General features: G+C 42.6%; 1 protein-coding gene across 1 annotated transcript; it reads right to left on the bottom strand.

The window, feature by feature from the left end:
• Positions 1 to 600: 600 nt before the first annotated feature.
• On the bottom strand, positions 601 to 18,773 carry baiap2l2a (BAR/IMD domain containing adaptor protein 2 like 2a). The gene is made up of 13 exons (XM_038989112.1): positions 18,624 to 18,773; positions 18,213 to 18,288; positions 17,445 to 17,531; positions 8,446 to 8,507; positions 8,067 to 8,138; positions 7,224 to 7,319; positions 6,662 to 6,787; positions 5,988 to 6,177; positions 5,454 to 5,673; positions 5,111 to 5,176; positions 4,753 to 4,924; positions 4,087 to 4,130; positions 601 to 1,271 (listed from the first exon to the last, which is right to left on the bottom strand). Exons 1-13 carry the CDS (start codon positions 18,675 to 18,677, stop codon positions 1,193 to 1,195), a joined length of 1,344 nt encoding a protein of 447 aa, XP_038845040.1. The 5' UTR covers positions 18,678 to 18,773; the 3' UTR covers positions 601 to 1,192.
• Between the last annotated feature and the right edge of the window lie 5,361 nt (positions 18,774 to 24,134).

Genomic DNA, 24,134 nt, shown 5'->3' with positions numbered 1-24,134 from the left:
TAGGACTCGTTTTACTGTGGATATAGATACATTTGTACCTGTTTCCTCCAGCATCTTCACAAGGTCCTTTGCTGTTGTTCTGGGATTGATTTGCACTTTTCGCACCAAATTATGTCCATCTCTAGGAGACATAACGAGTCTCCCTCCTGAGCGGTATGACGGCTGCGTGGTCCCATGGTGTTTATACTTGCGTACTATTGTTTGTACAGATGAACGTGATACCTTCAGGCATTTGGAAATTGCTCCCAAGGATTAACCAGACATGTGGAGGTCTATATATTTTTTCTGAGGTCTTGGCTGATTTCTTTAGATTTTCCCATGATGTCAAGCAAAGAGGCACTGAGTTTGAAGGTAGGCCTTGAAATACATCCACAGGCACACCTCCAATTGACTCAAATGATGTCAATTAGCCTATGAGAAGCTTCTAAAGCCATGACATCATTTTCTGTAATGTTCCAAGCTGTTTAAAGACACAGTCAATTTAGTGTATGTAAACTTCTGACCCACTGGAATTATGATATAGGGAATTATAAGTGAAATAATCTGTCTGTAAACAATTGTTGGAAAAAGTAAACAAGACATTTGTGGAGTGGTTGAAAAACAAGTTTTAATAACTCCAACATAAGTGTATGTAAACTTCCGACTTCAACTGTATATGAAGTCAGAAAATATTCCTGATTCTGAAGAAAAGTGCATAAATGAGCGCCCTCAAAGATTTGTCTCACTAATTAAATAAAAAGTATTAATGCACTTGCCAAGTCAATCAGTGCACCAAGCATCAGTTAGGGTTTCTGGCATCTTACATTGCCCGCCGAACTTCCTTTATCACTGTAGTTATCCGATAAAGTCCATCATATTTTTAAATAACCAACTGTACAAAATTGGTATTAGGGGCTGCTTAGAGAAAGCGTGGGGCAGTTTTAAGACAGTTTTCAACAGTTTGGGAAGATTTGGGGCAGTTTAGGGCATCAACCCTAAAACTCCTGCTGCATTTGCATGACTACATTTCAGACACCTGCCAGATCTCACAACGCCTGGATAGGTATGTATTTAACATATCAGTGAATAATATGATATAGCAGTCGACTGCACAGTCGATAACGTGGAATGAAACCATTTGTTTGATGCAATGCAATGACTGAAATGTAGTCGAACTGGAACGCGCCCAATACCTCCCAAGGGCGTGACCTCTTCACCGACGGAGCCGTGGCGCAGATCTGTCATCGGTGGACGTGGGCTTCAGCTTGACAGTGGCGAAAGGGTTGGTGCCCCTATACAACAAAGACAGTGAGAGAACAGAGATATGTTAGCTCACGCATTATGTTTTAACGAGCCTGAAAGAAAACCGAAACTCACACGTAGTTTGTTAACCAGCATAAACAGTCCAGAATGATGATTTCCCATGAAATAATCAAGTTGTCGTTTATTTGGATGAACAGAGTGTACAGCAGCACTAACCCAACGCACACCGGCGCCTCTCCAAAACTAACTGACCCAGCATGGCCCAGCATCATCACATACAGCAACTCATTTGCATAACATTGTGTGATAGGCTGAGAGACATTTGAATGTGTACGCAGATTACAATATCCCCAACAAGCTCTCACAGTCTCACTGCAGAATTAGACATTTTTCCACGTTCTCCAAAATGTCAAATTTTAAGTTGCTCCAAATGTTTTTGACACCCTGGGTTGGCTCCTGCTGCTCTGTATCGTTCCATTTCTCCAAACGTCAAATTTCAAAGTTAAGGGCTGCGTTTAGCCACTCATTCCAAAGGTTAAGGTAAGGGTTAAGGTTTGGGATAGGGTTAAAACATTAAGTTTAGCCACTCATTCTGAATGGTTAAAGCGGCAATCAGCAATTGCTACATCCATTCTTGGACTTATACATTTATGATATGTACCCATTGATTCTTGAAGAATATAACTTAGAAATGCCTCAGAAGCTTAGTTCAACTGTCGTACCCCAGTAGAACTTAAAATATCAGCTTGTTTTGCTCAACGTTTGTAAACAAAGAAAATGTTAACATGGTTAAAACTCTAATTTTGATATCGTGGATGGTCAGTCTTTGCATCCATAGTCTGTCTATGAATTCGAGAGTGATTGCATTTCTCCAGCCCCATCCCTCAGCTTTTTACCGAACCAGTGGCAGGGAGTCCGCTTTGTTATTGTTTCTACTGCTGATTGCTGCTTTAAGGTAAGGGTTAAGGTTTTGGATAGGTTATTTCCAGTGCCTTCGGAAAGTATTCAGACCCCTTGTCTATTTCCACATTTTGTTACGTTACGTTAATCCATACTCTAAAATGGATAAAAAAAATAAAAAAAATACTCAGCAATCTACACACAATACCCCATAATGACAAAGCAAAAACAGGTTTTAAGAAATGTTGGCAAATGTATAAAAAAACTAACATTTATGAGACATGAAATTGAGCTCAGGTGCATCCTTTTCCATTGATTATCCTTGAGATGTTTCTACAACTTGATTGGAGTCCACCTGTGGAAAATTCAATTGATTGGACATGACTTGGAAAGGCACACACCTGTTTAAATAAGGTCCCACAGTTGACAGTGCATGTCAGAGCAAAAACCAAGCCATGAGGTCAAAAGAATTGTCCTTAGAGAGCCGAGACAGGATTGGGTCGAGGCACAGATCTGGGGAAGGGTACCAAAACATTTCTGCAATATTGAGGTCCCCAAGAACACAGTGGCCTCCATCATTCTTAAATCGAAGAAGTTTGGAACCCCCAAGACTCTTCCTAGAGCTGGCCGCCCGGCCAAACTGAGCAATCGGGGGAGAAGGGCCTTGGTCAGGGAGGTGACCAAGAACCCGATGGTCACTCTGACAGAGCTCTAGAGTTCTTCTGTGGAGATGGGAGAACCTTACAGAAGGACAACCATCTCTGCAGCATTCCATCAATCAGGCATTTATGGTAGAGTGGCCAGACGGAAACCACTCCTCAGTAAAAGGCACATGACAGCCCGCTTGCAATTTGCCAAAAGGCACTCTCAGACCACGAGGAACAAGATTTTCTGGTCTGATGAAACCAAAATTGAACTTTTTGGCCTGAATGCCAAGTGTCACGTCTGGAGGAATCCTGGCATCATCCCTACGGTGAAGCATGGTGGTGGCAGAATCATGCTGTGGGGATGTTTTTCAGCAGCAGGGACTGGGAGACTAGTCAGGGTCGAGGCAAAGATGAACGGAGCAAAGTACAAAGAGATCCTTGATGAAAACCTGCTCCAGAGTGCTCAGGACCTCAGACTGGGGCGAAGATTCACCTTCCAACAGAACAACGACCCTAAGCACACAGCCAAGTCAACGCAGGAGTGGTTTCGGGACAAGTCTCTAAATGTCCTTGAGTGGCCCAGCCAGAGCCCGGACTTAAACCTGATCGAACATCTCTGGAGAGACCTGAAAATAGCTGTGCAGCAACAATCCCCATCCAACCTGACAGAGCTTAAGAGGATCTGCAGAGAAGAATGGAAGAAACTCCCCAAATACAGATGTGCCAAGCTTGTAGAATCATACCCAAGAAGATTCAAGGCTGTAATCGCTGCCAAAGGTGCTTCAACAAAGTACTGAGTAAAGGGTCTGAATACCTATGTAAGTTAAATTTTTCCGTAACATTTTTTTTTTTGAATGAGCAAAAATGTTTTAAAAACTGTTTTTGCCTTTTCATTATGGGGTATTGTGTGTAGATTGATGAGGGGGAAAAACAATTTCATAAATTTTAGAATAAGGCTATACCCTAACAAAATGTGGAAAAAGTTAAGGGGTCTGAATACTTTCCGAAGGTACTCTGTATAAAAAAAACAGTGTCCACAACTGGGATCGAACACACATCCTTCTGACCCAGAATCATGGGATTACACCCAGGCACCACGCCCTAGCAAAACCCAAGCCTACTTGATGGTAATAGCGTTCACTGTTGCCCCTAGTTGCCGGTTTTGATGGCATTTCCCTCGGGACATGGATAAACATCCAATTTCGACGTCAATCTTGAACGATCTCTCTAGATATCACTTCTTAGTAATGAATAAACACAAATAGGACTGATGAGAACTGCAATGGCTGTTCCTTACTTTGGGAAGAGGTTTGGCCCAGGTCCACCATGGCGCTCTCCTCTCTGCAGGGGGAGGAAAGAACACAACTTTAAAAGGTGTCTATTCCAACCCATACAAACATGTTTACATATAGAGCTGTAACCCAGGGAGGGGGGCAGAGCATCTACGGGTGTGCAATCCACACCATGCAAAGATCCAACACCATGCAAACACACACACAAACAGACACACACACAATCACACACTCACACACTCCTCACCCCCCTACACTGTCAGCAGCTGGAGCTTCCCCCCTGCATCCACCAGAAGGAGGGCTGTGGCGTCATAGAGAACAGCACATTGCCACAGTGCCCCTGCTGGCCGGAGGACAAACATGCAGCAGATTTTAAATACTAATTTTCATGAAACCTTTTCCGCTTTAACTCCATTCTAACTAGCTTTTACTATAGCTAGCTTTTCATTACTTGTTATGCCTCACCAAAAACTTGGAATAGGAATGACTTTCACTCAGAGACTTTCCTCAGACTATCATGTTAACAATAACAAACCAACATTGATTTATTAGAAACACCACGTTAGTGTCGTTCAGCAGGCTCACCATAGAGTAAACAGTGTAAACACTAGACTATAAGAACTTCATGGCCAACATCGATCCTCAGTGATCATTCGCCCAGGCAGCATTACCTTATTGTCAGAGTGAGACTCCGCCCTTCTCTCCATGCTGGGTGTGATTGGACGCATCTCTGTCTGTCTATTGGATGGAGGCGGCGGCGGGGGCGGGGGTCGACCGTGGCTGCTGCCTCCCGATTGGTCCAGCAGGTTGTCCATACTGTGGGCGCTCCTAAGGGTGGAGCTACTGAAGGGTCAAAGGTCACCAAAAGTCAAAACAGCATTAGCATCAGCAACTCATTTGCAACTATCTCTTAAAGGGACAGTTCACACAAATTTCCCCTCAAGGGAATTTATAAACAAAATATAATTTCCCTTAAGGGGAAATTTGAGTGAACTGTCCCTTTAAGAGACAGTGGAGCTAGTGGATCACCTGGAGCCAGTTGATCTAAGGGCCTCCTCCAGTGTCCCCACATAGGCAGCTGGGAACCAGCCCTGACTGTGGGTGGAAGCAGAGAAGAGATACATTTCTATGAGTTTCTATGAAGGACAGAGCGCTATGGCATGCTAGCATTCAGCACATGTCATAAGCAAGTAGGCTAAAACATATATATATTAAAATGGTATTTTACATTTTCTGGTTCATATCCCAAAGACTACAGTATCAAGTGGAGTATCTCTTGAACGGATTTAGGTTTTCCTTATACAATGTTGTTCTGTGAGGCCAGCTCTGCCTCAAAGGCAGGAGCATCTCTCTATCCCTCCCTCTCCCTCACCGTGAGCTGCTCTCTGCCCGGCCGTAGAGCCAGCCGTTACGGGGCTCCTGCACCAGCACGCTCACCACCTCCCCCCGGGAGAAGGGCAACAGGGTGGGGCTGTTGGAGTTAGCGGGGTGGGATACCAGAGCTCTCATAGGTCTCCCTCCTCCACCTCCACCCAGACCTAGGGACTCGCCAAATGAGCTGGAGCGGGAACGGGTGTTCTGGGGTGATGGGCCTGGGGGAGGTGAAAGTGTGTGTGGCGGGGGGGGGGGGGGGGGGTGAAGGGTGAGAGGGCAGGAAGGAGAGAGGAGAGGATGTGTGAACATCAGAGGGCCAGAAAGGCAGGTCATAGGAGAGGAAAGACACCTGAACACCATGGGTATGGCATGTACATAATATTTATCCAGATGGACGTAACCTGTTTTAGCATGGACATTGCCATTGATGGCTTCCACCAAAGTAGTCAACCGGGCACGAAGATGAGTACTCTATCTAACACTATAGGTTTGGTATACTGTAGTGTAGATATACAGTATATCATGCCCCCACCTCTGGAGGGCACTCTTCCCAGAGGCTGCTCCTCTTTGCCTGACCATTGGCTCCCCCTGTCCTCCTCTCTCATTCTGGATGTGTTGTCCTGGTCCAGGCGAGAGGGGTTCCGGGATCCAGGTCGTCTGGTGGCGTTGACCTGGTCTCTCCATCCATCAGCAATCTGCTGTAGGCCTCCCCCTGCCCCTGTCTGGCCCATCGAAAACACACACATTACATTACTTTCATTCACCTTGTTTATTCATTGGCTTTAATCTAGTCAGGAAACTCACTCTCTTCTCTCTTACTTACCACTCTCTCTCAAAAAATAAAAACAGAAAGCAACACACTAGGTGGAGCCTCTACTTATTCATTCCCTTCAAATCCACAAATTGGAGATTTGGAAAATGAAAAGGCCAGGAGCAGGTTGTCATATTGCAAACCGGCCACGGTTCTTTCTATGATGAATGTGGTTTATGACAGTATTGGAGAGGGTGGTCCTCTGTAGCTCAGTTGTTAGAGCATGGCACTTGCAATGCCAGGATAGTGGGTTTGCTTCCCGGGACCATCCATATGTAAAATGTATGCATCCCTGACTGTAAGTCGGTTTGGATAAAAGGTTCTGCTAAATGGCATATATTATTGAGTGTGTAGGATTAAATGAGACTGTAGTACAATGAACTAAGCTATACTACCTTGTTCATGAGGTAGATGATGGACTGAGTGAGACCACAGTGTTTCTCAGCCAGGAAACGGTATCGCCTTTCTTCCTCCATCAGAGCCTCGCGCTGACTCTCCCTCAGGAAGTGAATGTACTCATCCTGTGAGCACACATGCAATGTGTAAATATAGAACTTCCTCTGACACAGACACGCACTGTGTAAATACTTTACAGAAATGTAATAGCGTTCTCCCTGGTGCACTCTTAATCTTTTTTATTTATTTTACTCATACTCGTTATCTGACACACACACACATCAGTGGAGGCTGTTGAGGGGAGGACAGCTCATAATAATGGCCGGAACTGAGCAAATGGAATGGCATCCAACACATGGAAACCATGTGTTTGATACCATTCCACCTGTTACGCTCAAGCCATTACCATGAGCCCGTCCTCCCCAATTAAGGTGCAACCAACCTCCTCTCTCACACACACACACACACACACACACACACACACACACACACACACACACACACACACACACACACACACACACACACACACACACACCACACACACACACACACACACACACAGAGTGGATTGACCTGGTGAGCCCCTCTCCTCTGCTGCCTCTCCAAAGATATGGCCTGGCTCTGTACCTCCATCTCATATCGCCTCCTGCTGCCCTGGAGGACGCATTACATCAATGCCAGATACATTTACACTGAGTGTACAAAACATTAGGAACACCTGCTCTTTCCATGACATAGACTGATCAGGTGAATCCAGGTGAAAGCTATGATCCCTTATTGATCTCACCTGTTAAATACACTTCAATCAGAGTTGATGAAGGGGAGCAGACAGGTTAAAGAAGGATTTTTAAGCCTTAAAACAGTTGAGAGCTGGATTATGTATCTGTGCCATTTAAGTGCCCTTGCCAGACGCACCAGTTTGAGTGTGTCAATAACTGCAACGCTGCTGGGTTTTTCACGCTCAACAGTTTCCCGTATCAAGAATGGTCCACCACCCAAAGGACATCTGTGGAAAGCATTGGAGTTAACATGGGCCAGCCCCTGTAGTCCATGCCCTAACAAATTGAGTCTGTTCTGAGGGCTAAAGGGGGTACAATTCAATATTAGGAAGGTGTTCCTAATGTTTTGTACACTCAGTGTATACATAATAACACCACCATAGTCTTCATGTAAAAGTATCAGTAAGGATTAAACAGGAATGGTCCAGGAGTAAATAACACTTTGTTTGATCCTCACAAAAAGCATCAAACTTGGAGCACTGCCCACTACATCTGCACTACTTCTGTACATTCGGATTCTGCCTGTGTGCCAGTCCATGATCTTTACTACACTACTTCTGTACTGTCAACACAAGGGGCTACAGTATGTGAAAGGGGTATGTGAAGGAGAGTGGCTACTCACTGCTATGTAGTCCTTATCCAGTTTGACATTGTTGTTCATCTCCTGTAGCACCTCAGTGTGGAACCAGCGGAACTTGAGCAACACAGAGAATGGTTATTATGATCGCAGTAGTTGGAACACCACTGGTAAGCCAAACAATCACATCTCAAATTGTCAGATTATAGAATCAACTGTGTTGTTACACCATCTAGTAAAATATACAGTACGATATATTAATAAGTGGGTTGCTTAGTTGTGAGTTGTTTTGACAGGTGTATAACTACAACCCCAGGTACAATTGCAATATACTCGCAATTCTTCATTTTGAATTCTAATACAGTAAAAGAACTAGTGCAGTGCCACTGTTCTACTGTTTGATGAGGAGTGTAAAGTAACCTACTATTCCTTCCAGTTCAGTGGTGAGACGCTTCTGGTTCTCTGAAATCTGAATCAGAATATCTCCTGTGAGACACAATGAGAAATTATTATCATAGGCAGACATTAAGACACACACACACACACACACATCCCAGAAAGAGAGACACAGTGTCAAAACACACATACACTCCTTCCCCGCCACCCCCCATACACACACACACACTGAATGAGAGCCTGCTTTTATAATCTTTAACAACATCCCAAGGCACATCTCTCTGACTACACTGTAAGACGCTTCTGTAATTTCAACAGTAAAAACACGGTAGAATTCACAGTAAAATATCGTAAACGTGTTTTAAAGCACGTTGTAAGAGTTTTCTGTCATTTTACATTTACATTACACATTTTTGTCATTTAGCAGATGCTCTTATCCAGAGCGACTTACAGTTAGCGCATTCATCCTAAAACAGCTAGGTGGGTCAACCACATATCACAGGCATAGCAAGTACATTTTTCCTCAATAAAATAGATATCAGAAAAGTCAGAGGTAGAAAGATGGCCAAGGACTCTGCTGTCCTAGATCCAGGGGGAAGCTGGTTCCACCGTTGGGGTGCCAGAACAGAGAAGAGCTTGAACTGGGCTGAGTGGGAGCTGCCCACCCGTAGGGTTGGGAAGGCCAAAAGCCCAGAGGTGGCAGAATGGATTGCTCAGGTTGGGGTGTAGGGTTTGAGTATAGCCTGAAGATAGGAAGGGGCAGTTCCTCTTCCTGCTCCGTAGGCAAGCACCATGGTCTTGTAGTGGATGCGAGCTTCGACTGTAAGCCAGTGGAGTGTGAGGAGGAACGGGATGACATGGGAGAACTTGGGAAGGTTAAATACCAGGCGGACTGCAGCGTTCTGTGAAGGTTGCAGGGGTTTGATGGCACAAGCCAGTAAAACACTGTAGAATGCACAGAAACATACCTTAAATGTGTTTTACAGAATACATGATGGTGCATTGTGGGAAAATGCTGTGGGCGGGGAAAGAATCTCATTAACATATTTTAAGGCATGCCTTCTAAGAAGCTCTAGTTGAGTGAGAATGTTCTACCCCCAGAGAATACAGTAATATACAAACCTTGCCCCAAAAATGTACAGTAACTTACTGGTCAATTTCTGCCAGTAATTCACTGTTATGCAAAATACTGTATCATACTGCATTTTTGGAGCGTAAAAACTTTTTTAACACCAGTGGGTGCAGGGTGACTCATTAACATATTAATGAGTAACATAACTCATTAACATATTTTTAGGTGTGACTTGTAAGAGGCTGTATTTGTTGCACCCATTAGTGAGAATGCTGTACGAATTTAACTGACATATTGTAATCAATCAATCGTATTTATAAAGCCCTTTTTAAATCAGCAGATGTCACAAAGTGCTATAGAAACCCAGCCTTAAACCCCAAACAGCAAGCAATACAGGTGAAATTTCCCAGGTTTTACAGAAATCCCAATTGGAAGATTCCTGGAAATTCTTCAACCAGGATTTTTTTTTTAAATCAGGACATTTGGGGAAAGTTACTGGATCTTTGAAAACCTACTTGCTGGCCTGATGTGTGTGGCCTGTAAACCATGTGTTTCAGGCCACTGTATTAAGGTAAAGCTGGGCCTCAAAATAAGAACTATCTAATGTATTTTCATAGAAATTCATTATAATGATAACATTATCCTATTAACTCACTTGGTGAAGACCAAATTACTGAAAATGAACGAATTCAACAACCGTGTCTCTTTTGCCCTGTAGTCACTGTCAGTTTCGAAGCCTTTGTTAAGGCCCAAAGTACAAGTGATATAAAACACCAAATATCAGTTGGTATGCTGTAATATAGAATTACATTTTCACTATTAGCAATTGCTGAATAGCTTTTCAGTACAATTCAACAATAAAGTACAGTATTGCTCTTTTGCTGTAAAAAAATAGGGGGGGAAAAAAAGAATCGCTAACATTAACATACAAGGCGTGAACCCTTGACTTTTTTCGCATTTTGTTACGTTACAGCCTTATTTCAAAATAGATTATATCGTTTTTTTTCCTCATCAATCTACACACAACACCCCACAATGACAAAGCAAAAACCAAGCCATGAGGTCGAAGGAATTGTCTGTAAAGTTCCAAGACAGGATTGGGTCGAGGCAGAGATCTGGGGAAGGGTACCAAAAAATTTCTGCAGCATTGAAGGTCCCCAAGAACACAGTGGCCTCCATCATTCTTAAAAGGAAGAAGTTTGGAACCACCCAGACTCTTCTTAGAGCTGGCTGCCTGGCCAAACTGAGCAATCAGGGGAGAAGGGCCTTGGTCAGGGAGGTGACCAAGAATATAAATAGTAAAGTAAAGTACAGATCCCCCAAAAAACTACTTAAGTAGTACTTTCAAGTATTTTTACTTAAGTACTTTACACCATTTGACAGTAATTGATTAGCTATCTAGACACTGAAAACTCCGTTCACTACCCCACAAGTATCACTAACTAACCAATTACTGTCTAATCAAGTAACGCTACTGTTCAAATATGCAAAGAATTGCTAAGCTAGCTAGCTAACTTAAGGCTAACGTTAGCTACTTTCAGTAACGTCAGCTCAATTAGTTAGCTACCGTATCTGTTGAAAAACAAAGCTCGATAGGTGAATTAACATTTTTTTTCCAATTAATAGAAGATAGGAAATTCTTGAGAAAGAGGGCTAGAGATGCAGCTCACCAAACACAGACTGAGACGGTTGTTGTATTTGCAGGAGTAAGTTAATAGATTTTGTGTGTGTGTTTACAATACATTTATTTAGCATCTAGCTACATAGATGGGTTGGCTGACAACATCATGAAAACGATGTGCGCGCTTCCATGGGGCAGAAGTCAGCCTGGTGTGATTCTGGATTGCCAGATTGCTAGCAAGAATGACAAACTGCCATGTGAGGAATCGTAAGTGACTCATTTCATGTTATTGATACCATGTCTTGTTTTGAGATATTTTGACTGATTTCATGTCAATGCAAATATTCGCTAGCTAGCTAACCAACAACTGTAACAATGTATTTGAGACAACGAGTGGTCATTGTGCAAATGTATTCGTTTGCAATAAACATTGGAGACGAAATATAGCTTACATGTCAACCGTATAAGCCAACCCTATTTGTTTTGCCCCATGGTTGAATACATGTCGATTTTGTTGCTAAAGTGACAGAGAGAGAATGAACACAGGTATTGTTGCTTGTGAAGGGTAAGATTGAGTGAACTGCTAATATCAATACGGAACAGAAATTATCCCAGATTTTACCTTTAGCTCAATTCAGGTAAACATTATTTCAAATCAAAGTTTATTTCTCACGTGCGCCGAATACAACAGGTGTAGACCTTACAGTGAAATGCTTACTTACAGGCTCTAACCAATAGTGCAAAAAAGGTATTAGGAGAACAATAGGTAAGTAAAGAAACAAAACAACAGTAAAACGACAGGTAGCGGGGCTATAAAAAGTAGCGAGGCTACATACAGACACAGGTTAGTCAGGCTGATTGAGGTAGTATGTACATGTAGATATGGTTAAAGTGGCTATGCATATATGATAAACAGAGAGTAGCAGCAGCGTAAAAAGAGTGTTTTTTATATTGCGTGTGTGTGTGTGCACGCATATTGCTTCTGTGTGTGTTCGTTGGTTCAGAATACTCCATATTGTTACGGCACTGATATTATGCCGTCTCTGTAATAATATAGGAGATCCAGGAAGGCAGATATTCGGACAGCAAGGAAGAGAGGGGAGCGAGAGAGAAGAGCAGACAGGACAGAGAGAGAACACAGGAAAACATAGAGAGCGGAGACCAACACAAGACAAACATGTCATATTCCTTCTCCAGCCAGAGGAAGTAGTTCTTGCTAAACATTACCTCTCGTAAAAAGAAAGATGCCGCTTCTGACATGTCCTGTGTGTATAAACTGTTAGACCCTGATATGTTTCCATCACTGAAAGCAATCATACAGGCCGCGCTGACCGTCCCAGTTAGCAGCTGTGAGATATTTCAGTGCATTAAGACGTCTACATACAGTTAAAGTATACATGTGATATGTGTTATGTAAGATATGTAAACATAATTAAAGTGGCATTATTTAGAGTGCATTGTATAAAGTGACATCCATTTATTAAAGTGGCCAGTGACTGGGTCTTTCTGAGTTAGTGATTGCTGTTTAGCAGTCTGATGGCCTTGAGATAGAAGCTGTTTTTGTCTCTCGGTCCCAGCTTTGATGCACCTGTACTGACCTCGCCTTCTGGATAGTAGGGTGTGAACAGGTAGTTTGCTCCCTGATGCGTTGTGTAGACTGCACCACCCTCTGGAGAGCCTTGCAGTTGAGGGCGGTGCAGTTGCCGTACCAGGCTGTGATACAGCCCGACAGGATGCTCTTGATTGTGCATCTGTAAAAGTTTGTCAAGGTTTTGGGTGACAAGGCGCTGTTGTGCCTTCTTCACCACACTGTGTGAGTGAACCATTTCAGTTTGTCTGTGATGTGTACGCAGAGGAACTTAAAACTTTCCAACTTCTCCACTGCTGTCCCTTCAATGTGGATAGGGGGTGCTGCCTCTGCTGTTTCCTGAAGTCCACGATCATCTCCTTTGTTTTGTTGACGTTGAGAGGTTGTTTTCCTGACACCACACTCCGAGTGCCCTCACCTCTTCCCTATGGGCGGTCTCGTCGTTGTTGGTAATCAAGCCCACTGCTGTTGTGTCGTCTGCAAACTTGATGATTGAGTTGGAGGTGTGCATGGCCACGCAGTCGTGGGTGAACAGGGACTACAGGAGGGGGCTGAGCACGTACCCTTGTGGGGCTCCAGTGTTGAGGGTCAACGAAGTGGAGATGTTGTTTCCTACCTTCACCACCTGGGGGTCGGCCCGTCAGAAAGTCCAGGACCCAATTGCACAGGGTGGGGTTGAGACCCAGGGCCTCCAGCTTGATGATGAGCTTGGAGGGTACTATGGTGTTGAATGCTGAGCTGTAGTCAATGAATATCATTCTTGCATAGGTATTCCTTTTGTCCAGATGGGAAAGGGGGGTGTAGAGTGTGATGGCGATTGCGTCGTCTGTGGACCTGTTGGGGCGGTATCCAAACTGAAGTGGGTCTAGGGTGGCCGGTAAGGTGGAGGTGATATGATCCTTGACTAGTCTCTCAAAGCACTTCATGATGACAGAAGTGAGTGCTATGGGGCGGTAGTCATTTAGTTCAGTTATCTTTGCCTTCTTGGGTACAGGAAAAATGGTAGCCATCTTGAAGCATGTGTGGACAACATACTGGGATAGGGAGCGATTGAATATGTCCGTAAACACACCAGCCAGCTAGTCTGCGCATGCTTTGAGGAAATGGCTAGGGATGTTGTCCCTATTCATGGCTTTATTATGTGTGCCGACGTCGGCAACATGGCTACAGAAAAATCGTCATGTATAAATCCAAACTGTACAAAAATGCAAACGCAACAGGCAACAATTTCAAAGATTTTACTGAGTTACAGTTCATATAAGGAAATCTAATTCATTCATTTCATTTCATTGGACTTAATCCATGGATTTCACATGACTGGGAAGACCGATAATATTTTAGTCAGGCAATGTCCATGTTATTCTCACATATTTCAGAATGTAATAATGTGAATATCAAGGCCTAAAAAAATGATATGTTGTTAAAGTGGTAAGTGTAATTTTTCTTTTACACTTTTTGCATGGATGGGGGTTCTATATTAGGCCCTATATGTACAATTACATAGATTATACAATTGTATAACATTCAGGTCCTTGAAAATTACAATGAAGTGCTTGAAAAAGTCCCTTAAAGTCCTTGAATTAGACTTGCCAATGTCTGTATGAACCCTGCTTAAAGAATGTATAGTCCTAGGCCTATGTTGTTGTATAGGTAGAGTTATGGGCCAATTTGCAAATATTCACTTTTATTCCTCTAAGTACACATGTTGAACTGCATAAAAAACATTTTAAAAAAATGTCAATCCATTTAGACATTTTTATCCCACATTGGTCAATCATTTTTAGAAAGACCCATATACCGTATACAGTAACTTTTTTGCACTTACTCTCTTGCACTGACTCTATGCACACACACTGGACTCTACTCACACCCTCCCACATACTGACACCCCAACACACATATACACACTACATACCCCCACACACACATAACATGCACACACACTCACATTTACACACACACTTTCTCACTCACCACAGATGCTGCTGCTAGTCACTTTACCCCTACCTATACAGTGCCTTCAGAAAGCATTCACACCCCTTTACTTTTTCCTAATTTTGTTGTGTTACAGCCTGAAGTTAAAATGGGTTAAATTAAGATTTTGTGTCACTGATCTACACACAATACCCTATAATATCAAAGTAGAATTTCGTTTGTATGAACTTTTTTTAAATTAATGCAAAAATGTATTGATGCGATGTCTTGAGTAAATAAGTATTCAACCCCTTTGTTTATATGAAGCCTAAATACATTCAGGAGTAACAAATCACATAATAAGTTGCATGGACTCATTCCTTGTTCAAGAATAGTAGTTAACATGATTTTTGAATGACTACCCCATCTCTTTACCCTACACATACAAATATCTGTAAGGTCCCTCAATTCCAGTAGTGAATTTAAAGCACAGATTCAACCACAAAGACCAGGAAGGTATGGTAGATATGTACAAATAAAAAAGCAGACCTTGAATATCCCTTTGAGCATGGTGAAGTTATTAATTAGGCTTTGGATGGTGTATCAATTAACCCAGTCACTACAAAGCATTATGTTTGGGGCAAATCCAACACAACACATCCCTGAGTACCACTCTTCATATATTCAAGCATGGGGGTGGCTGCATCATGTTATGGGTATGCTTGTCATCAGTAAGGACTAGGGATTTCTTTAGAATGAAAAGAAACGGAATAGAGCTACTGTAAGCACAGGCAAAATCCTAGAGGAAAACCTTGTTCAGTTTGCTTTCCACCAGACACAGAGACGAATTCACCTTTCAGCAGGACAATAACCTAAAACACAAGGCCAAATTTACACTGGAGTTGCTTAACAAGACAACATTGAATGTTCCTGAGTGGCCTAGTTACAGTTTTGAATTAAATCCACTTACCAATCTATGGCAAGACTTAAAAATGTCTGTCTACAAATTATCAACAATTAACTTGACCGTTTGAAGAATGTTAAAAAGAATATTGGGCAAATATTGTACAATCCAGGTGTGCAAAGCGCTTAGAGACTTACCCAAAAAGACTCACAGCTGCAATCGCCACTAAAAGTGCTTCTACAAAATATTGACTCGGGGGTGTGAATAATTACATAAATGAGACCTTTCTGTATTTCACTTTCAATAAATTTGCGAAATATATAAAAACGTTGTAAATTTAATCAATTTTGAATTCAGGCTGTAACAAAACAAAATGTGGAATAAGTCGAGAGGTATGAATACTTTCTGAAGACAGACAGATAGATAGATGATAGAGCTTTAAATAGATATATCTGACCATTTTATAAATGGTATAATCGCGTGATATGATAAACCACAAGTGTTTATCCAGATAATGAAAAAGCACACGTGAAAAAGAAAATTGTCACTTGAATTGTGCATGATCATGAGCAAAGTCATTGTAGCCTATCATTCCACTTCTCCTATGAGAACCATGAGCACGGCTGACTTGGCGTTACTGCCACGTTGCTGCCAGTAAGTTACTGTATATTTTACAGGAAATGTTTTACAATGTGGGAGAAGTTCAATCAGTGAATGCTCAACTACACTGAGTCCGTTTGCTATGTGGGTTTCCATAGTCAACCTTACATACAGATGTCAGATCTTAATTTGAGACAGTTTCCTACAGCAGGAAAATAACCCAGCAGCAACAGGAAATGTGAATTATTATGTATAATTAATGGACTTTTTTGTAGGGGTTGATACATTTTCCGTAAGGAAAAATCATGTCTGAAATTTCTAAGTGGAAATTACAAACTTCAGAAGCCTTTTTAAACCTCAAATACAGTACATGTTTTACATTTCCTACATTGCAGGAAAGTTCTCCTGTAACAGGGTGATCAAATTAAGATCCTACATCTGTAACGCCTTTTAGCCTCAGAGTGTCTGTGAGTGGCTAGGTTCAGGTTGGGTTAAATGAACTAAACAGGACCCACAGCCTGTTACTCTATTATGCATACGGCTCTGAAGACTACCTGTCAGTCTGTCACCTGATTCCACTGCTATAGTACAGATAACACCCCCTAACAAGGGCTCCGGTTACATTATACCTCTTATTAGCATTATGAGGGAAATGGGAAGACTGACTGGACCAGTTGTTATGGTTAGACTCAAGCACAGTTTGTCTTGTTATCTCAAAATGCATCAACATTACAGTCACACTGATGTGGGCAAAGTTAATTTTAATTCATATTCCACTATGGGGTAAAAAATAACATAGAAATACACACCTATGCCCTCTATAACTCTGCTCTATACAAACAGGAACAGACATACTGTGTATGGCAACAACAAAAAAGCTCACACGCATACAGCACAACTGCTATTCAACCCAACCCAGTGTCCACCCTCTGTCACATACACACACATACACACACACCCTCGTCTAAGAAAGCTCCAGAGGTTTTGTGATGGTAAAAGGAAGTGTACCAATGTGCTGCCTGTCAGGTAAACTTTGCTCTGTGTGGTTCGGTGAAGGACACTGCATTGATTGGGGTAATAACCATAAACAGCACATAGGACCCATACAGTACATTTGTCCTTTGTGTTTCTCTAGCTTTGTTCCTGCATCTCTACCTTTCTCATACTCTTTAACTGACCTGACACACACACACACCATACGGCACACACACACACACACACACACACACACACACACACACACACACACACACACACACACACACACACACACACACACACACACACACACACACACACACACATGCAGTGAATGAAGAGGTTCTTACCAATAGAGCGAGATGACATGGTGTGGAAGGCCTGCTCCCCTATCTTAGCAAGGGTGCTGAAGTAAGCCTCACTGGTCACAGCAAGGGCTAAACACACACACACACACACACAGAAACAAACAAGCAATTGAATTGCATATCCAGTTGATATAATTCACTTTGCTGAAATGCCAGAGTTAGACTCACGCCAGTTAAAGCACAACAAACACATGAATCTGAAAGCAGCAAATTGCAGAAAGGTTGTTTAATATGATTAATATGACAGATGAATCTATAATTAATTCAAATAGCTGGGCCCATCACATATACATGTTCCATATCTCATTGCTTTGGAGTGGAAAAGGACTGCTGCAGACAGAACATAAACTGGACAGACACATTTACATCCAGCAGTTCAACCAATAGAAACATGTGTAGGTCATATTATGTCCTATAGGTTCATCGTAATAAACATTCCCAAGTGATATGGCAGTACTTTACAAGGGAAACCTTATGAACTCTGTTGACAAAATGAAAAGTAATTTGTATTTATTTCCAGGAGGTTTGTTGTGTAGAAGGGAGGAGAGGCGGCAAGGATGGGCACGACAAATGATCTCTCATTGATGATATGTGGAAGCATTGTATATTTCTGAGAAGGACCTCTAGTATAAATCAGAGTCATATACTGTATGTACGACTCTGCTGAGAATGACTCTTTTGTCACAACGCACTCATCGTATTCAAATGAATGCCACAAAGGTCATCGGTTTCACTTCCTTTCTTTCTCACCTTGGAAAGCCTGCATGTAGCTGTTTCCCAAAGACACTAGCTTCTGTAGACTTGGGTTGAACTGGTCCATCAGGCTCTGTTGACACACACACACACACACACACACACACACACACAGAGACAGAGAGACACACACACACAGAGACAAACACACACACACACAGAGACACACACACACAGTGAGACATTGAAAGGTCTGGTGCTTATCTTGAACAGTAAGCTGTATAAATTTACCCTGTTCATAAGTCATATTGTATTTATCCATAGAATACAGTACTGCTCACAAGTATAGTGCGCCAAATTGAACAGAATATACAAACAACAAATGTGCATTGCAGATTAGGCCTACAGTTGAAGCTTATATTTAGGGCTACGCTACAATTGTCAAGAGTTCAAACCAATCTCACTCACCGCATATATGCCCAAAGTAGAGCGATGCAACTGGTCGCTGTTTTGTCCAGACATTCTGACGCTCAAAGTGTTCCCACTGGCTGCCTATGAAACGTTCAATCTATTTATTTATACGTTGTGAAACATAAGGTGACAGTCCCGAAAGTCTCCTGTCCGTATCAATGCGGATGTTCTAATTCACAGGAAACTGGGCGAGGAGCAGAACAGAACGTGTGAGTAATTGACACTGGAGCTCAGAGAGGACTGTTGTCAATTATTAATCAAGTCAAAGCTATAAACGACTCAACACCACAGAACACGCAGCGACTAGTGACCTAAGCTTTACAAAGATAGGTTAGTTGTGTAAGTAGGGGCCTTAAATGGCCATTTTAATTATCTCCATTACAATACCAGCGTCTACATATGTGAAAACTGTGCATTTCTACGTTTTGTAGAGAAATATATAAAGTTCTACCCGATGACATCAAAAGTTAAAACATTTTAAAGATAGTGATTTTCAAACACTATGGGTTTCAGGTGACGTGGGAAGCAAGAAAATACCGATCCCTCTGGCTAGAAACTAGTTGCAGGTTTAGAAAATCTGTCACGCCTGCTCCCGCTCCCCCTCGAGCGCCAGGCTGCCGGCTCATCAGGCTCCCACGCCTTAGCGGGTTTGGCAGGCTCCCATTCTGCATCATGCCTCAGCCGGCCCGTCAGGCTCGCCCAGGTGGGACGCCGGGTGGCGCCCCTAGAGGGGGGGCTACTGTAACACCTGCTTCCACTCCCCCTCTATGCCCATCATTACGCACACCTGTCATCATCATTATACGCATTTGCGCATCATTGGACTCACCTGAACTCCTTCACTTTGTTGATTGCGCCCTCTATATCTGTCTGTTCCTCAGTTTGATCCCCGTGTCATTATTGATGTCGTTATGTTTTTTTATGTCCAGACACTGTCATGTCTTGTTTCATGTCTGTTTATTAATTAAATGTTCACTCCTTGTACTTGCTTCTCGTCTCCAAGCGTCTGTCCTCACAAAATCTGTTTTTCTTACTTTTAATCCTACCCTGTTGTCACGACTTCCACCGAAGGTGGCTCCTCTCCCTGTTCGGGCGGTCATCGTCGCCAGCCTACTAGCTGCCACCGATCCATTTTTCCTTTTCGTTTGTGTCTGTCTGTTTTTGTTATCACCCGTGTCTGATTAGTTAATTTCGGTGGGTTTATTAACCTCCGCTGCCTGCTAGTCTTTGTGCGGGATTATTTTGCTGTGTTAGCTCTGTTAGGGGTGTGTGTTTGCGCCACAGGGATTTTTGTTTCCTCACAGTCGTTGTACCGTTAGTACTGTATTAGGAGTAGAGGTTTCTCCTCCGTGTGTTTCGTGATTTTCCCCGCCTGTTGTTGGTGGGTTGGGACTTATAATAAACGACTGTGCCAACTGAATTCCTTGCTCTCCTGGTCCTGACTCCTGCGCCTACCTCTTCTTAGGAGGCACCTAACAACTGTGATGTCACAGAGAACAATTGTTTACATTTCTAACCACAGATCAATGAAAGACACCATGTAGACACTGGTATGATGCTGGAGATAATGAATACAAGGTTGAAAAGTGGCGGAATTGCCCTTTAATTATACATTTCAACCATCATCAACATTAATCAGTTAACTGGAATGATTCAATGAGTGAATTTTATAACATTCACAATCTGATGAGCATGAGCTCATGTTCACACCCAGGATAGTGTGTGCGTGCGGATGTGTGTGTGTGTGTGCTATCCCAGCATGAGGATTCAGATGTATCACTGGGGGAACTATAGGGCCCTGACCCAATCAAAGAAATTGACCAATATGAATAACTTATCAGATTCTCTTGTGACCTCAAACACATACAACTCTCAGGTATGCGAGCTGAGGCAGTGAACTAGTCAATAATAAATCATTCTCCCATCTCCCCACGGACTACTGTTACCAACCTTTCTGTTCATGTCACGTTCTGACCTATATTTCCTTTGTCTTGTCTTTATTTAGTATGGTCAAGGCGTGAGTTGGGGTGGGCAGTCTATGTGTTCTTCTATGTTGGGGTTTTGTGTTCGGCCTGGTATGATTCTCAATCAGAGGCAGCTGTCAATCGTTGTCTTAGGTAGCCTGGGTTCCACTTTTGGTTTGTGGGTGTTTGTTTCCTGTGTCTTTGTGTATGTCACCAGACAGGACTGTTTCGTTTCGGTTTATTCTCCTTTATTCGTTATTTTGTTGTTTTGTTCGAGTATTTCGGTTTTCATTAAAAGGAACATGAATACTCACCACGGTGCAGTTTGGTCCTCCTCTCTTTCTCCTAACGACGAGCGTTACAGTTCACATATAATACAGATTATTACAGAGGCTCGTGATGGTAGCTAGAACTATAGTTCCCAATTTCCAACTACGAATAAGATGAATTATTAATTATTATTAATATTTAATATGACAATATGTTAGAAGAATCATTGTATTTCCTATTTATATACAGTTAACTGCCAAAATGTATTATAAACATGATGATAGTCTCGTCTATATAGGTATTGGTTGAAGCTCACTGTTAAATTCAAATCTCCCTACCATCATATATCTAAGCCAATATGACACCAATTTCAAATCAACTTGATTGGACATACACAACTTACTATCCACCTCTCATCATGATCCGTTCATCTGTTACCAAGGACCAGTGTTGGCAACTTGTTTAGCGAGTATTCAGACACCTCTAGCGACACATTTTCAAAAAATCGACTAGTGACAAATCTAGCGACTTTTTCTGATGTTCTTGGAGACATTTGGAGACTCTGACGTGAAAGCACATATCGTTCTTACTCTTCTCAACGAGCAGCAGGTGCTGCCGTGGGCCCCACCCCCATCCCAAAGCACTCACAGGCGGCCCAGTCCTCGCGCAGCAGTTATTCCCAGCTGCAGTCAGAGCAGGAGATGTTCACCCCTCCGCGTCCAGACTGCAAATTAATCGCTCATGCGGGAAGCCGCCGCTGGCTGATCCCGTCCTGGCTTACATTCAGGGCGAGATGTAAATGTAAAATGTTCTTTATCTAAAATAAATCACTGCATTTTACTCACACAGCCTCAGTCACTTACTCATCTTGTCCACTGTGTGTGTGCCTCTCTGTGACATAAGCTAAACATCTAGCTGGCTAGCTCATCATGTCTCAGTCTAAACTGTACACTCCAAAATACAGAAAGGAGTGGGAATCAAACCCTGAATTCAAAGGCTGGTTGAAGCCGTTTATTGGAGATGATACATGGGCATACTGCCGGTATTGTAAGGCTGATTTCTACACCAAACTTAGTGATGTAAAAATACACATGACAACTCAAAAACATACTCAAAAGGCAAAGCCTTATAACAGTTCCACCCAAAACAAGCTGCCATTTATGGTTTTAAAAAATTACTCTGCAAAAAAGGCTGAGACCACCATGACATTAGCTATTGCTGAACACTGTTCCATGCTGGCATGTGATCACATTTGAGAAGCATGTAGAGCTGCTTTCTCAGACTCCACTACTGCTACCCACTTCAAAATGCACAGGACAAAGTGCACAGAAATGATTAATGGTGTTCTAGCACCATACTTTCTGAAAAAGTTGGTCGCAGATGTGGGTGACCAGCGTTACAGCCAACTCCTCGATGAGTCCACGGATGTAAGTGTTTCTAAGTACCTGGGGGTTGTGATAAGGTAATTTAGTGATACCAAGCAGACAATTGTATCAACATTTCTGGGGCTTGTTGAGTTGGAGGGAGGAGATGCCAAATCTGTAGCCCGTGCTATTGTGGCTTTCCTAGAGAAGTGTCTCTTAAAAAAGAGAAACTCCTGGGGATAGGGACCGACAATGCCTCTGTTATGACGGGGATTAACAATGGGGTCCATAAAGTGCTGAAGGAGGAGTATGGCCTAAAATATCTGGTTTTTATTTGCTGTGTGTGCCACTCTCTGCAGCTTGCTGTAAGTAATGCTTCCAATGACACCATCCCCCATAGTGTGGAAGTACTTGGTACGAGAGACTTATAACTGGTTTTATGTGTCTCCAAAGCGCAGGGAGGCCTACAAGGCCTTATGAGACCAACTGTGGAGAGAAACCTTTACAGATAACCAAGGTATGTGCCACACGTTGGCTCTCCATTGAACCAGCGGTTTCACACATTTTGGACCAGTGGGAGGAGCTTAGGCTGCATTTCACAGTCACCAAGTCCAGTGAACACTGCTACATGACTGAGGTTTTATACTCCATGTACAGTGATCCTCAAAACATAATCTATCTGACTATTTTGAAGTCAGTGCTGGGTGAGGTACAGTTGGCCATCAAGGCTTTTGAGGGAGAGCAAGTAGATCCTCTTAAGCTACTTGACAGCTTGGTTAGCCTGATCAAGTCTGTGAGCAGCAGGGTGCTGAATCCACTGGCAAATGTTGATGTACTTAAAGGGCCAATAGATGGATACATCAGTCCCAAACCGTACCTTGGTTACCTTTTTGAGTCAAAGGCAGCTGAGCTCCACCTTGCGCCTGAGGATGAAAACAATGTCCGAAAGCGGTGTGTAGCCTTCACCATCTCCCTCACTAATGAGTTGAGGGTGAGACTGCCGGACAACATCGAAGCATTGCATTACATGTCAGTTTTCAATGTGGAGGAAACTAAAGCACAATAAGAGCCCTGGAGAAATAGAAAATTAGCCAAGCTCCTTGGCTACTCCCCTGCAGAGATAGACAAGATTTCCTAGTAATGGCGTGCCATCCATCTTAGGAAATGGAATGAGCCAAAAAACACACTGGGCTTCTGGAGTGAGATTTGGAAGTTCAGGGATGCAGCTGATATCAACCCGTTTCAAGAACTTGACATGGCTGCTGTGTCTGTGTTGTCCTTGCCACACTCGATTGCTGAGGTCGAGAGAGTATTCAGCCAGATGAGTGTGGTAAAAAGCAAACTTAGAAATCGGATGTCCTTGCAGACTCTTAACTGCATCCTTCCTGTACATTCGATATGGACTGAAGCTGTCTGGTGAGGCTTGCTATGAGCTCCAGCTGCCTGATAATGTTTTGGAGCTTTTTGGCACATCAGCTGCTTACTCATTTAAGTCAGCTCCCTCAGTTGTTGAACCTGTCATAGAGAGCCTTGACCAAAATGACGATGACCCACTCTTTCTGTGAGCCAGCAAAGCCTGTGTGTGTGTGGAGGGGGGTCTGGAAAACCACCAAATTAATCCGAATTAGGGCCAGACTAGTTACCATAATTTTCTCACATTGCAATTGACAGTTTTTTCTATTGTCTCTTTTTGGTAAATTTAGATTGTTAATGTAGATTGTATACAAAAAAAATGTAAAAATGTTATGGTTAAAAATGTTAATGTTTTACTGTGACTTGTTGCTGGCTCCTAAGTGGACCATAAGGTTAAAAACCAAACCAAATTAAGAAAACTAAACTAAAAAAAATAATAAAAAATAATAAAATAAAAAACTAAGTAACTCTGCCAGAGTGTCTCTTTTGGGTCACTT

This window comes from Salvelinus namaycush, chromosome 3, assembly GCF_016432855.1.
Source record: "Salvelinus namaycush isolate Seneca chromosome 3, SaNama_1.0, whole genome shotgun sequence".
In the NCBI taxonomy this organism is placed as follows: domain Eukaryota; kingdom Metazoa; phylum Chordata; class Actinopteri; order Salmoniformes; family Salmonidae; genus Salvelinus; species Salvelinus namaycush.
The sequence above is the reverse complement of the archived record's forward strand: the minus strand, read 5'-3'. Positions and strand labels throughout refer to the sequence as shown.

Excerpts from the sequence above, each read along its gene's own strand:
- baiap2l2a (XM_038989112.1), bottom strand. The coding sequence starts at position 18,677 with ATGTCTGGACAAAACAGCGACCAGTTGCATCGCTCTACTTTGGGCATA. Across the intron at positions 8,508-17,444 it reads CATGTCATCTCGCTCTATTG|GAGATATTCTGATTCAGATT; the intron begins GTAAGAACCTCT and ends TGTGTCTCACAG. Across the intron at positions 6,178-6,661 it reads TCATCTACCTCATGAACAAG|ACAGGGGCAGGGGGAGGCCT; the intron begins GTAGTATAGCTT and ends TCGATGGGCCAG.